Consider the following 15,267-nt stretch of genomic DNA (forward strand, 5'->3'; position numbering starts at 1 on the left):
CTTTGAAGAATCTAGGCGGAGCCCACCTGTATTATGGCAACAGAAAATTATTTAACTTAGCATCTCATTCTGGAGATCGTGTGCGGTTTCTAAGAGGCCTCAAATGCTGGAAAATATTGTTTCACAAAACGGTCCAGTTGCTTGATAACAACAGGCTTCACAAGGTATTCATCGGCGCCAGCATCCTCCGCAGCAGCTCTATCTGATGGACTATCCTGGCCAGTCATAATGAATAACGCAATCTTTCCCCATTGGTTTTGCCGCTCCAAAAGTCGTATTTGCTTGGTTGCTTCGATACCATCGCAAATTGGCATTTGCAAGTCCATGAAGACTAGACCAATCGGAGCACCGTTGCCAGCGGCAGCCAATGATTGACACCGGGAAAAGATGTCGACAGCTTCGCAGCCGTTGGTCGCGGAATACGATAGCAATCCTCTTTTGTTGCAATACATCTCTACAATGCGGAGATTGATAGCATTATCGTCGACTATTAGAGTAGTGGGCCTAGGGGAACTTGTGAGATCGAGGGATAACAGTTTGGATAACGTCAGGTCCAGATGATTTGCTGCATCAGGTTGGGACTTTGATGTAGTCTCCTCCGAGTCGGGATTGATTGAGGTGGATGTAGATGGATTAGACGTGCCCTCCTCGTCTGTACTAAGGTCATGGTAGTGCTCCGGAGCCGTGTGATAAGGTTGATCAGGATTTAGCAAGCCCGGGTGTGTAATTTTGGCCCCCACAACAATGTTTTGTGCTCTTTCCAGCGCCAAGCACATGTTCGAGGTCGAAAGAGGCTCGCAGACATAGACGATATTATTTGCGCAGTCTTCAGAGGATGCCTTTCCTTCTGAATCAGGAACAAGGCAGATGGCAACTTGTCCCAATGGGATTTGGGACAAATGCAGGGAGTGCGTTTTTGAGTCGGGTACAGCATCAAGAATAACAAGGCAGTCTTCCATAGTGTCCGAGGAAGTGAAAGAATTGCGAGTAAGAAAGTCCGTAAAGTCATTACTCAACAATACGCCACTAGAGCCAGCCGACATATTAAAGAACTTTGAGGGTAAATTATTGAATTTTGAGACCAGTGGCTGAGAGAGAGATGAGCAAAGAAACTGGAACTCACGAAATGTAGCTCGAAAGTGTGAGCCGCGACCAACATCCGATGAGATTAGTTCGACAGATCCGTGAAGGAGTGTTGCGAATTTTGATGCTAGAGTGAGGCCTAATCCAGCACCTGCCGTGTGTAAATTGACCTTTTCGTATGGTTCAAATATGCGTTGCTGATTATCGGGGTGGATGCCTTGACCATTATCCTTGACGTCGACAACAAGTTGCTTGCAGTCTGGACGTATGGAAATGGCTATTGTCGCAATACCTTCCAAGGTGTTCTGGATCGAGTTGATGATCAATGGAGCGATGCTGTCCCGAAGCACGCCGAGATCACTTCGGAAACTCTCAAAACCTGGCGGCAAGTGGCGAGTAAAAGAAATCGAGGTCTTGTAGCGTGTGTCACCTGAGGTGAGCTTAAGTATTTCGTTTTGAATCTCGGCCTCGAGCTCATCAACAGTATGCAGGTCATACTCCCGCTCTGTCAAGGCAATGTCGGCCCATCTGTTCAGAGTAATCAGATTGTTGACGATCGAAGTCAAATCACGACCCGCCGTCTTGATTATGTTGAGGTACGTCGAGGGTTCACGTAAGTTGATCGACGGATCTCCCTTCGTCAATGCCGATAGCGGGAAGGCGGACTCGTTGACGTTCCGCGACTGCAGCTCCTCGGCTAGAAGTTCCACAGAGCCAAGGATGCCATGAATCGGCGTCCGGAGTTGATGAGAAATCCCCTGTAGGAATCTCTCTTTCGCATGTATTGCTTCTATCAGAAGACTTTTGCGCCACATCTGGGAAATTACGCCTGCACATGCTTGAACAAACCATGCGTCCACATCATCAAACACAAGATGGATGTCCTTGGATGCCACGACGAGTAATGATGATCCCGATATGCATTCGCATGGAGCGGAGATAATACGTACCACCCTATTGGATGGAGGATCAAGATGGTTCGAATTTGCAATGAAGTCGTCAAAGTAGTCGTTATCTTCCCATAAGCCTTCTTCAATCTCCGAGATTGGTATCGGATCGCGTCCTTCAACCTCGACTTGGCTTGAATTGGAAGGTTGTAGTCTGATTACAGCATCGGCGTACACAGTTTTCAATATTTCGAGGACGGGCGCATCAGAGACTACTGTTTCCTTCTGTGCCATGACGAGGAGTTCGGACATTTGACGTCGCGCCCTCTGGCGTCTTGCTCTTGTACATTGAACGAGATCTGAGACGACCCAGTCGGCTAGGCGAATCAAGGACTGTTGCTGCGATGCTGTCAAAGGCTCTTCACTTTTACCTGAGGCTACACAGAGGGATCCAAGGCCCACACATTCTCCATTCTCGTTCTGCAAACGAAGTGGTGCGCCAGCGTAGGCGCGAAGGCCGCCGAGCTCGTGGTATGGCGACTCTTGGAATCTCCAATCCTCCATCATTTTGGGTAGGAGAAACACGCTCTATGAGATATGATCAGCAAATCATAAGTAAGGGGCCCGGGACCCACAACGTAACTTACACCAGGGGGTTGAGTAACCGTGTGGGCGCAAATCGTTTCCCCACGCGGAAGAATGCCTAGCTCAAGCCCCACTGTAGCCAAGCGGATATAAACATTAACATCAAGAATGCCGATGACGGAGAACTCCCATCCCGTGGATTCCTGGGCAAGATGCGCTTTCTCCTGAAGGCCGGAGAGAAACTCATCCTCCTTAAGGATGTCTTGTGTATAGTACCACAGCATGGACAACCTCAGTCGTTCATTTTCGGGTAGGAAGGCACGCAGGTATCGACCGGCGATCCCAGGTGGCCTTTCGGGGACGGTTGCGGGCGCATAAGGCTTTGTCCTGGGATAAAAGTTCGTTTCGACGTCTGAGGGCCATGATTCGATCGGCCGATCGGCATTTTCCCGATCGAAGATGGGTCCCACGGTCTCCGGACGAGTCGGCGGGGGCGCACGCTTCGACGTCAAAATCGCAGCATCTGCCTTGGGGAAGAACGGGATGCGTTGCCCGCTTTTGGGGGCCATTTTGCAGCATCAGGAACGCATCTTCTCATAAAATCGAGATGTGTCGCGGTGTCGGTAAGTGCACGCGACTTTGCCCGGACACATCTGTTTGTGTAGCCTCGGCTCCGATGGCCACTCGATCCTAGATCTTACAGGGCCTAGACGCACCTATTATACGTTAGTGAAATGAAATGGACTAGTGCCCAAAATGTTTATCTTTGGGATGTGGGGACAATAGTCTCTTACATTTCACTAAAACAAGGTTGTTGCGAGTGAGCCGGTCTTAATGCTTTAATGTACGATTTTGATATACGACCATTGAATACATAGGAGCGGGTAACAATGGCCGAAGGTACCAACCTCCTTTCAGCTCAGTATGGTCGATTTGAGATCATTTATCGCCATAGCCAACTCAACGGCAGTAGAAAGATGTTTACAACTTGAATGAATCTGGGCTCACATCGATCAAGGACAGTTGAGGCTCTGTTCCTCTTTCGACAAATGGTGCAATGACAAATTTAAAATTGCAAGGGAAAAACCAAAGATAGAAATTTGAAGAAACAAATAAGAAGAGAAAGAAGACAAAAAAAGAACTGAAAAAAGGGCTGAAAGAAGCCGGGACTTCTGCTTCCCGGCGTTTTAGCCAGTGGTCGGAGTCCAAATTACGTTTTCGTCACAAGGAAGGATTCGCGTGCTTTGCCGTCCACTTTAGCTCATTTGTGCCACCTCTATGGGGCTATAGGACTATTTCGTACGTAAAGCGAGCATACCGTCATTTCTTCGGGTATTGCAATGCACTATGACTGATTACCATTTGGGAATCGGGTATCGGCAATGAACATGAATGGCGTATCTAATATATCTAAGCAAGATGATATATAAAAATCGCCATGAAACAACCTGGCTGATAAATGCCATTACAAAAAGGCTAGGCCATCATAGCTCTTCTCTCTAACTTCCACCCGAAAAAGCTCCGAAAATATAACAATACGGTAGAGACAGAATTCTTTTCTTGTACAAGTCCGACATGGCGAATGACCAAGGCTCTAATGGTGGAACACCTCCCTCATCGAAGCGTACACCTTCACCTTCAAGCTAGAAGACCATGCAGGTGTCTGCCCAGCGTTGACGCCGTAGGACACGGATTGGGCGATCTTGCCTGGAGCGCGCTTCTCAAAGTAAAGGGCGTGCTTCCAGTCGATAAACACCTCATAGCCATCACCCTGGTCATGAATGAGAATAGAAGGCGTTTTGCCCTTGAACCTGTTCTCCAACGAGATACGCACTTCCTTTCCGAAGGCGTTATCGATGTTGGTGTTGAAGACGATCTGGTTCTCGGCTCGTCTGATAGAGAGCAAGAACAGGATATCTCCATCTCCGTTTTTGCCCTCGTTGAGGAAGATTTGGGTGTTGTCGATACCTGAAGTCTTAGCGGGGGTGAGGTCCAGGCTGGCTGAGTCGATGATGACCACGCCGTCGGCCTTGAGGACCTCCTTGAAGGGTATGAAAGAATTAACCTTAAGAGCAGCCTTAGGAATAGCAGGCACGACCGGAGGAGCAACTGTTACGGGCTGCTTGAAGGCGGGGTTCATGGCACCACCTGGCCCTCCGGAGATAGTGGGTTCCTCCTTGAAGTTCTCCAGCTTTGGAGGCTTCGTAGCATCGTTGTAGACAGTCGAATCGTTTGTGCTTCCGATAATCTTGAGGTCCAGGGCATCCACCTGCCACGATTCCAGCTCCTTACCTGACTTAAACACTCTCCAATAAGCCCTCTCCTGGATGAACTTCAGGACATCATCCTTGGCAAGACTGGCTAAGTCTTTGCCCGACTTGAGAAGACTGATTAAGATAGGAGTGAGCGAGATATTGGCAGTAGACCGCATGTCGTTGTCCTTGTTGTCCTTGCAATTGCCACATGCAAGCTTTCCTGAATTGTCCTCGGGCTTCTGACTGAAGTTGTAAAGTTCAGTGATCAAGTCCACGCTGGCGTTTCGCGTTTTACCATCCTGGGAAAGGTAGATACGAATCCAAAACGGTTCACCGCCACCAATGGCATATTTGCGGTAACGAACACTAAACGAATAGTCCATAGACTTTGTACCATCTTCCAAATACTCCACTCCCTTGATGTTGCCGGTTGCATCAATCAACTGCTGTCTCGACATACCGTAGAGGTCGTTGATAGTCTTCCGGAGGTTTGCAAGGAAGGGCTCGGAAGTGTAGTTCTCAGGCTTGTAGGTCCAGGTCTGTAACTCGGGATAGGTATGGCCAAGCTTGTAAGGATAACGAACATCCACAGGCTTCATGGGGGTCCCAGTGGTATCTTTGTGGAATGGTCGTAGAGGAGTGTTAGGGGTGATCTCCGTTCCCTTAGGGAGGCCAATGACTTGTTGGAAAAATTCGTTGACGGTCGACTTCTCAAACCACTTATCCGGGTTGAGGGCTTGCCATAGGGCAAAAATACGGTCGATGTTACTAGAAGACTTATTAGTATGTAAGTATAGTACGGGTGGAAATAAAATTACCAATGGTGAAGCCAAAACATAGGGTCAAATGAGGCGACTGGGATCTGCGACATGTGTCCATTGAGATCGCCACCAACCCAACCGTGAATGTTATTGTGGACTAGAAAAGGTCAGAGAGTTTTAAGGTATTTGAATTCCGATGAAGAACTTACGATACTCAATATTGATGTCGTTCGTGATGTTCTGATCGTCCGTCAATTGAGCCGTGGTTGCAAACGTCGTGTAATCCATGGGAGTTGATAATAGACGGTATATCATCTCGGATGGCTGACCGTACGGCGAGTCGGCAACCCATGCTGGCTTCTTCATTGCCTCCTGCACCTTGTAGTTATTCACCACACCGTACTTCCATGTGTTGGTACCAGAGGCAGACTCGCCCGCATCAGGCCAACGAGTGGTTCCCACACATTCACCATACTGATTTAGTCAGAAGAAGTAGCTTTCTCATGCCGGGAATTGAATACGTACGAATAGCATGTCTCCATCATCAACCCAGGGGTCCTTGAAGTTGTCCATGCCATAAGCAGACATAGGCTGATTGTTTGGCATGCGGAACTGGAAAAGAGGATTGTGGATGCTTTCTTCGCCGGTGCCGTCTGCGGTCGGCACAAAGGTGTATGGGTACTTGCACAGATCAGGGACAGAAGTAGTGAGACCCCAGTCCCAGAAGGGCAGACGCCATGTCTCGGCAGCTTCTTGCCATTGGGGGCGCTGGTCCTCCGCAAAATTAGGGACAATCTCCTTAACCATGATTTCGTGAATACGTTGCTGAGGAAGTGTCAGTGGATACCAAAAGCGGTCTATGAATGTGAGTTACCTCGTAAAGTGCTAGGTAAGCTCGGTGCCAAATCGGGAACAGGATATTGTTGTGAGTACAGTATCCCTTGCCCTTTGTATCCTCGTCGATAGTTGGCTCATCCCATAGCACATTGGGCTGACCGTGAATTCCAGCAATTTGGAAGTATGACTCCCGTTCTTTAGGATCAATCTGTTGGAAACGAAGCAATGCCATCACAAACAGCTTGACCTGCTTCTCGTTGGCGGGGTCTTGGCTCCATGTGTCGATATTCTGACGAATGGGGACAGGGGTCTCAGGACCCAACTTAGATGAATCCTCGGAGTTCACAGAAATTCCAATGATGGGGAAGTACTGGTACTCCGAGGTCTCGGTGGACTCGGCAATTGACATCTTGGAAGATCGGCGCTTTTTGGGTTTTTGATTGGTTTGGGCAAGGTGTTTGAGAAAAAACATCTGGTGAGCAGATTTGCGTGGTTTAGATATAATATTTATATTTGGAGAAGAATTCAAATATATAAGTCATAGTGTTTCCTTCTTTTCCTTTTCGAGTCAGCTCTAGTTGGAGCTGCAGCTGCGATGGCGTAGCATGCACGAGTAAGTGGAGACACATTAGTCCCCCTGCTTATTGGTGGTACATCTAGACGTATCCGTACATGTGCATCTATGTACTGTACCTGGGTTTGCCTCTGTACCGAGATGTCTAATAGGGTGGTATTACATGTTCAGGTTGTGCAAGCATGCACATATCTTGCTAGTATGTATGTTTCCATATGCAAGGGCCTCCAAGTTTTGCTTTTGAAGCTTTTTATCATGAGAAGCAAGATCTAAGTACATCGAAAGATTATGTCAGCTTGGTAGGATCACCACTTAATATGGAGACTTTCAGAGAAGGACTGGAGATACATGGCGCAAAGATTTTCAGTCGGTATCCAGTACATAGCTCTTTGCTTTTTCAAGTGGTGTTTTTTGCCGATCAACCTTGGGATGTCTCTGAGCTCAGCACGCCACTGCTCCCGGGGGCATTGGTGACGTCGGGCTGCATGAACTACAGGAACTCCACACTAGAGGTATTTGTACTACATCATACTGTAGAGATCAAGTAGACTACTGCAGAAGATCGACTACCAAAGTATTGAGACTCGATCTTCCGACTAAATCCTCTCTCGGCTGTCCTTGCTTTCCTGACGAATGCGAATCTACCCATGTTGGCGGTGGTTTTACTTGTATGCATTGCATTTTACGCAAGAATGTCCCTTGCATATAACTGGGGTAATATCCGCTCCTATGCTGGGGCTGAGATGACAGCAGCTGAAAACAAATATCATGTGAGTCTGGAACGTATCACACTAAGAGGCAAACAAGCGACCGACGCCCCGTACAAAGTAGGTCTCAGAAATAAAATAATTCTCTGTCAGGTACTTATGGTACGCTCTTTGTCCAATGTGATCGATATGCTGCTACATGTGCCCACTGTGGCTCCATAGAATTGAGTTCTCCAATGAAATCAGAACAAGCATGGTCGCCAAGAAAAGGAATTTTGATTTCGCGATTCATTCGTGGCTCGGGGTATGGGGACAGCAGAAACCGGAAAAGCAAGCAATATTATAGGATGCATATATGCAGGGGCGACATCATGCACCACGGATCGTCAGGATTTGCCGTCCATCTTGTCACGCAAGAAATGACAACACTAATTTCGCCAGCGTTCATGCCGTCGAGTGGGGTAGGACGATCTGCAAGGTTGAGGTCCTCATCACACTTCCCGATATGCATGAACAGCACTACTCATGTGATGGCCAGAACCTTGGAATTAAATCACATATTTATTCACTGGTAGAATTCTGAAGAATCCTGTTATATGTGGACTTGATCGTAGCCATATCCTATTCAACGCCGTTTCCTGAGAAGACCCCCTCATACATGAATATTAATAATTAAATGAAATTATACTCATTCATTTCCATCAACCTCGCCCGTGTAGGCTGGAGGTGCAGCTGCCGAAATCGAAAAGAAGGACGAAATACCAGCAACAAGACATAGAATCCCAAGGACTAGCGTCATAAAACCCCAACCTAATTCATGTTTAATAAGTCCACCTCCAATTGGGCCTAGTGTTTGACCCACAGCAAATGCCATGTTACAGAGTGCGAAGCCTCGTCCCTGTCCGCTGCTGTCCTCTTCCGTGATCCCGTGAAAGGTTTCAATTTTCCGAACTGCGTTAGACACATCTCCCATTATGGTAGCTTGCACGGCTGTGACGCTGACTGCGATGATGAATAGCAAGGAAACAAGCGCGACTTCATGGTGAATAGTGTTCTCTTGGGTCCACCGCAAGGATACCATCGGTACTGCCATCAAGAAAAATCCAGTCATCACAATTGTCCGTGGTACAAAGCGCCTCACAAGGTGGGCAATTGGAGTACTGAGGATGGAAGGTATCGTCATTGGGAGAAAGATAAGACCCGCGCCCAAACTAGACCAATGGTAGGTGTCAAGTACAAACAATGGCAGGGTCTACATCTTGGTTAGCGGAGCCATTCTCTATGTAGTAGGGTATACAACTTACTGTTTCAAAGGCAGATAATATGGACGAAATCACGAAAACACAAAAAATCACACCCAGCATTATCGGATGTAGGAAACCCCAAAAGCTCAACGGATGATCGCTAGAGACACTGTTTTCCAAGAGAGGTGAATCCTCCTGCTCATCGTCTTTGGTAATATCTATGTCTATCTTGATTAGAATCTCATAAGTTAAAAAGATAGGAATAACTGACCTTCAGTCTCTTGTATGATCAATATTCGCAGGATAAAGTCGACCACAAGCAGTGCTATTGGGAGCCCGAAAGCACCACCAGTGCCAAATTTGGAAAAGCTGCTTTGTTAGACTGGGAAATCGTCGATGAGATAGACATGACGGCAAACGTACAGGAAGCCACCCGCAATAGGGCCACAGATAATTCCCCACGTCAATGATGCTGATCCCCAAGCCATCCGTGAGCCCAACCTTTCCGGACTGGATGTTTCGGCAATCATGCTCAGGCCTAGAACCCCGACAACCGCGCCGGAGAGGCCTTGGCACACTCGAGCGACGAGGAACACCCACACATTATCCGCGGAGATAAAAAGAACGGTTGCTAGGGCCATGGCGATGGAACCACCGACCAGTGTTGCTTTTTGCAAGCGAAATCTGTCGCAAAACCAACCGATCGTAGCTTTGATTGCATTAGCTCACGGAAGACATATAGATTGAATATATACTCACGAGCGCCAAGTAAAAGAGCAACTCCATAACTCGCCAGTAGAACAGAAGTCCACTTTTGAACTAATGGCATTCAGTCAACAAGATATGCAAGTTACAAAATCAAGATAAAGATTACCGTCCCCCGAGCCCACGTTTCCATGACCGATCAACAGGAAGGGTAAAATGGGTATAATCTAGAGGCTGTGTCAACTAATGCATGGATTTCATAGATCGGTCTGATATCCTGATTACGGACGAGAAATACGTACGATGCCGTAAACGAACGTGTCCTGCCACTATGTCAGTTTCAAGGTGGAAATTTGATCACGCTCGAGTTGAAGAGCACGTACCGTGAATAGGGCAAAACATAGGGCCACTAGCATAAAGTTACCGGAAGATCTCCATTCAGCGAACATTTTCGAAGCCCCCATAGTCACTGAACCTCTGAGTTGTTTGAGTTCGACGACTCAAGACTCAGAATAAATTGATCCAAAGCCTCGGCTAGGCTGTGTTATGAGGAGCTGAAAATCAGAATCTCCAGCTGAAACAAAAGAAAACATGCAAATCGTGGGGGAGACGGGAAAGCCCGGATTGGACCCACTCAGGTGATACATCTCCTTACCGGAAGGAATGAAATCATGTAACTGCTGTTCCTCACATTATGCGCTGTGACTACCATGCATCATGCATGACCAATCTTTTGATCCGCAACATTCGCAATAGAATTGTAAGCTAAAAGTTCATGATATGCGAGTGGAAAGAATAGAAGCTACGAGGTATACCCTAAATAAGGATCACTTTATAGTCAGGACCCCTGATCCTGGGTCTGCTCTGCTGTGTGCCCCGCTGGGTCCGAACTGGTTCCAGAAGTGGGGACACTAAACTCCGTATATGTAGTGTCGATCACCCACATTCTGCATGAGCTATCCAGCTGAACCTGATTTTCTAAATAATATGCACGACGCACGGGAATGATCCACCAGCTACGTATGGACCAAGCCGAGCTTTTGTAACACTCCCTATCCCTATGGTCAATCTTTCATTTCTATTTATTCAGCCTCGGGACACATCTGATTGACACTCGGTTTGAATGACTTTTTACGAGACATTCTCTCCTTCCATTCATTATTCTCCATCATGGCACCCTCGATTACAACTCTTGAGCATGGGTCCTCTGTAATCCCTATTAGCTCGGTGAAGCTACCCAAGAAAGCCCCAACTCAGATCCCCCAAGAATCTGTCGATCTCTCGCTCACTCTTTGCGAATCCCATATCCTTGAAGCTGCAAAATCACAGTATTTAGAGTACTTGAGTCCAGAATTAACCCAGGAACTTGACATTGAGTCGATTCTTGTTGTTTGCTGGTTACTTGTGCTCAATGGCTTCTCTCCCGTGAGAACCACGTACCTAGAATTCCACCCTCAATCAAATTTGTGCTACATAGATGATGAGCGCCAGGGCATTAATTCAAGCGCTCTCGAATTCTCCTCGGAGCGCCCATTAAAAGATCTCGTTCGGGACTTTTGCCTCATCAAGGCAGGCATCCACCCCACGGACCCTGACGACGGATCGGCTGTCGATGGCAGGAATTCCTTTCTCAGCTCGGCCTTCCGCTATGCTGGGGACCGCCCAACTTTGCAAGAAGCTCCATTGTCTGCCAATTCAAAGGTACCACTTGTGTTTATATCTCCAATGCCCGCTTCTTTCTGCACCACTGACCTCGTCTTCCTCTAGATCCCCAAATCAAAGCTCATGCTCAATGTGACAAACAATAATGGAAGATTACATGCGAGCCTTGCGTTCTCCTCGCCCGAAATGTCCAAAGAGTTCGCAACAAGTCTCCTTCACTCCTTGAACAAAATCGTGGCATCCATATACCGTTCTCCCACAACTTCCTTGGGCGACCTTGATTTGTGTTCAGATCTCGACCTCATCCTTATGCAAAAGTTTACGAAGGAGGTTTCGGAGCCTCACGAGGTCTTGTTACATGACATGGCGCTGGAGCATGCGCGATTGACCCCCGATGCCCCTGCAATCTACTCGTGGGATGGAGATTACACCTATCGAGAGCTGGATGACGTTACATCCCGTCTTGCTCTTCACTTGACCAATATTGGCGTTGGTCCTGAAACGTTCGTTCTCAGTTGTTTCGAAAAGTCGTCTTTCGCCATTATTGCTCGCCTGGCAATTTTAAAAGCCGGTGGCGCGTATATATCTATCGACGCTCGCGACCCTCCCATCTTCCTTGACTCAGTCATCAATCGTGTCAACGCTAAAGTCATGCTCACATCCCCTGAATATGTATCAAAATACGCCGCCCTTATCCCGGACGTGATTCCCATCTCGGGAGACATGCTCAAAGAGCTTCCCACTGGGCCTTTATCATCAACCGTCAAACCAAACAATGCCTGTTTGATTCTATTTACCTCTGGGAGTACAGGCCAGCCCAAGGGTATTATCCAGGAACATCGGTCTTATGCCGTCGCAATCCGCGATTACAACAAGGTCCTTGGTCTAGGCCGACACAGCCGTGTATTTCAATTCGACGACTATGCATTCGACATCAGTAACAATGAGTACCTCACAGCTCTGGCTGCCGGTGGCTGTTGTTGTGTTCCCACACCCGACAAATCCCTCTCGAGCCTGATTGAGAACATCAATTTGACCAAGGCCAACATGAGCTTCTTGACTCCAACAGTTGCTATTCAAATCAGCCCCAAGGCTCTTCCGTCACTCGAGTTGCTTTGCATTGGGGGTGAGCCCATGTCAAATGATCTACTCTTGAAATGGGGACCTCATGTGAAACTTGTAAACCAGTACGGGATGGGCGAGGCAGCCACCTTCTGCGCGTACAACGACAATCCCAAGGCAGGCCACAATGCTGTCGTCGGAAAATCCGGTAGCGGTGCCATTTGGATTGCGAATACTTCCTCTCCTCAGCGGCCAGTGCCCATTGGCGCTGTCGGTGAGATTTTGATTGAAGGTCCCCACCTCTCCCGTGGGTACTTAGATGACATCTGCCAGAAACCCGATGTCGGATTCCTTAGTGAAGTACCTCGGTGGATTGCGGACCTCCACCCGTCACGAGCAGCAAGTTCTCGCATCTACCGGTCTGGTGATCTGGGTCGTTATCGCCATGACGGTACAGTGGAGCACATGGGCCGAAAGGACACACTTCTAAAACTCAACGGCGAGCGTGTTGAGTCGACTGAAGTGGAGTACATCCTTCGAAGAACTCTCTCGCCGGGCGATGTCAGCGTCATAGATATTCTTGGCGAGATTGACGGTAGCGACGACCCTATCCTGGTGGCCTTTATTTACCTGGATGAAAATCCAGCGAACCTTCTTCCCGGAATTTCAGACCATGAAATGTCGTTTCTTCCGATCACAAATCGTGTTCGAGCGAATAATCTGGTGAAGGCAATGCGGAAAGAAGTCGATAGCACGCTCCCCAAGCACATGATGCCTAGCTTGTTTCTCCTTGTTGACCGAATTCCTCGGACAAGATCTAACAAGCTTGATCGCAGAAAGCTGCATCAAATTGCCCAAAAGTGGTATAAAGACAATCGAGATATGTGAAACTTCTAGCCTTGTTCCTTTATGCTGTTAGTTTCGGTTATCTCTATGTTTTCCAAGCTGGGGGTTATACGGGCCTCTCAAGTCCAGTATAACACCTAGTTTCTTCGGTCATCCGTGGGGGAGTTATATCGCCAGCTATTTTCGTGTTACTTGATATTGTTCTGCATTCCGATTGTTCATGGGTCATGATGGAGACTGGCATATATTGTATTGTACCTATCAAACTTCCAATCATTGTTAAATGAAAGTCAAAGCATTATTAAAAGACAAGAAGCGTGTAGCGAGTATGGGTAGAAGGAGAATAAAATGCTTAGATATGTGCTCGGAAATGAGCGCGGATCTCTTTCACAAGAGTGGAGTTTTCGTTCACTGGCCATAATTCTTCAAACATACGGCAGGGCTGAGTTCCCCCACTCTTTCCAAGAAACCCTTGTTACTGCTCAGTGTTTTGATAAAAGTAGACAGATATTAGGCCACGGCCTTTCCCGCCCGTGTATCATATTTACGAGGATGATGAAGGCTTCGAATCTCTATCATAGTTCTGTTTGGTCTGAGGTCAGTTGCGAACACCAGACATACCAAGGCAAAACTGACCTATAGTCGGGCGCTACTGTAGAGAGCGACTCTTCGATAGACTGGGCAAAGTTTCTGCTCTCGACCGCGACCTCGACACTCCACTGGATCTCCTCCGGTCGCGTAGATGCTTGATTCCCTCGAGGACCTGTCGCCCGTCAGCTTGGATTGCCCGGCCACGATACCGCAAACTAGCTGAACGATTGCTATAATTTATTTCTCCGTGACCGAGCACCTATCTCCGTAGCTTCTTGGATCCGACCCACAGGGAGTGCTAGCAGTTCCTATACCGGGAAGACATCGTTCGCGTAGTAATAAATATCCTTAATCTTCCGGTGACTTTCACCCAGTCTGTCTCCAGATTGGGTGACATCTGGACACGAAAAATGTGAAATGATAGAAATAAATAGTATTAATGTGTGCGTAAACAAGCATCCATGAAAGGCAAACAGAAATTATGGAAAAAGCACGCTAACAAAGACAAATTATCATCGCAGATATAAGACGATTGGATCCAGTCAAGTTCACAGAAACAAAGTTGGAGAAAGTGGCCTTTCTAGATGGCGATCTCCGAAATCACCGGAGGATATGATCCAAGACACTTGGATGTCGCCTCCTGCAAATACATTTTCCGAAACTTATGTATCTAGTGTAAACCTCGAGAGCCTCTGGACAGGGATAGCTATTCCAGGCATCACCTGAACCTTCCAAGTTTCTACCTAGGCAAGCAATAGCTATGTCATGTCACCCAAAGAATCACCTAGGCAGGTGGATTCTCAAAGAGGACCTTGTGATTTGAAGGATTTAATGCCAAAAACACGTGGGCACTTCACTAGTTGTACCTACTGAAGAGGGGCATTACGAGACGCTCTGCTGATCCGCTTCTGAGCGTCAGCGTGAGCAGCCTACAAAGCGATCTCAATAAATGCATTACGCTAGCCCAACTCACGTGTGACCTTACCTCAACCCCCTTGTCTCATCAACAAAGCATTGGCATCATCAGAGGATGCCATGCGATCTGTGTAGCCCTTGAAACATACGATTTCAATAGGCTATTTGATATGGCGCATTCCTAGCTTCTAACTAGATGTTAATGGTCAAGAGAATGTCAATGTAGTGGAGATTCAATCGAATTTTCTCCGGGTGAGGCAAGCGGGAGTCTTCAGAAGTTGCCCAATATGAGAAACAAGGTAAGGGGCCCGTAACTACGAATCCGTACTAGCTCAGATCGATCGTGTCAAGACAAAACCTGGTGAATTGGATCGACTACGTAGATCTTGATCTGCATTCTTGGCTTCGATAGTGAATCTCATCGGACAATCTCGGTGATGAATCAGAGCGATGCTAGATGGCGAAATGATCCTCAAAAAGGGGTAGATGGGCACGACTCATCGACTGATAAACGCTGTAAAAGGTTATGATCTACATGCTTAGCTTCGATAGT

General features: G+C 47.5%; 5 protein-coding genes across 5 annotated transcripts; 2 read left to right on the forward strand and 3 right to left on the reverse strand.

Moving 5' to 3' along the window:
- Positions 1-89: 89 nt before the first annotated feature.
- Positions 90-3,124, reverse strand: N7503_001130 (hybrid sensor histidine kinase/response regulator; the record flags this gene model as incomplete). Its single annotated transcript, XM_057060691.1, has 2 exons — positions 90-2,558; positions 2,618-3,124. The coding sequence occupies 2 exons, from the start codon at positions 3,122-3,124 to the stop codon at positions 90-92; spliced, it is 2,976 nt and encodes a 991-aa protein (XP_056927614.1).
- A 1,025-nt stretch (positions 3,125-4,149) lies between these two features.
- On the reverse strand, positions 4,150-6,817 carry N7503_001131 (uncharacterized protein; the record flags this gene model as incomplete). The annotated part of the gene is made up of 5 exons (XM_057060692.1): positions 4,150-5,578; positions 5,629-5,728; positions 5,781-6,045; positions 6,097-6,396; positions 6,446-6,817. The coding sequence occupies 5 exons, from the start codon at positions 6,815-6,817 to the stop codon at positions 4,150-4,152; spliced, it is 2,466 nt and encodes an 821-aa protein (XP_056927615.1).
- Positions 6,818-7,674: 857 nt separating this feature from the next.
- N7503_001132 (uncharacterized protein) lies at positions 7,675-7,911 on the forward strand (the record flags this gene model as incomplete). Its single annotated transcript, XM_057060693.1, has 2 exons — positions 7,675-7,809; positions 7,843-7,911. The coding sequence occupies 2 exons, from the start codon at positions 7,675-7,677 to the stop codon at positions 7,909-7,911; spliced, it is 204 nt and encodes a 67-aa protein (XP_056927616.1).
- Positions 7,912-8,377: 466 nt separating this feature from the next.
- N7503_001133 (MFS transporter) lies at positions 8,378-10,087 on the reverse strand (the record flags this gene model as incomplete). The annotated part of the gene is made up of 8 exons (XM_057060694.1): positions 8,378-8,941; positions 8,994-9,157; positions 9,205-9,302; positions 9,357-9,642; positions 9,693-9,752; positions 9,808-9,865; positions 9,941-9,961; positions 10,022-10,087. 8 exons carry the CDS (start codon positions 10,085-10,087, stop codon positions 8,378-8,380), a joined length of 1,317 nt encoding a protein of 438 aa, XP_056927617.1.
- Positions 10,088-10,808: 721 nt separating this feature from the next.
- On the forward strand, positions 10,809-13,250 carry N7503_001134 (non-ribosomal peptide synthetase; the record flags this gene model as incomplete). Its single annotated transcript, XM_057060695.1, has 2 exons — positions 10,809-11,339; positions 11,406-13,250. 2 exons carry the CDS (start codon positions 10,809-10,811, stop codon positions 13,248-13,250), a joined length of 2,376 nt encoding a protein of 791 aa, XP_056927618.1.
- Positions 13,251-15,267: the final 2,017 nt, after the last annotated feature.

Source organism: Penicillium pulvis (assembly GCF_028828015.1).
Source record: "Penicillium pulvis strain IBT 33274 chromosome Unknown contig_10_segment0_segment0, whole genome shotgun sequence".
Lineage (NCBI taxonomy): Eukaryota > Fungi > Ascomycota > Eurotiomycetes > Eurotiales > Aspergillaceae > Penicillium > Penicillium pulvis.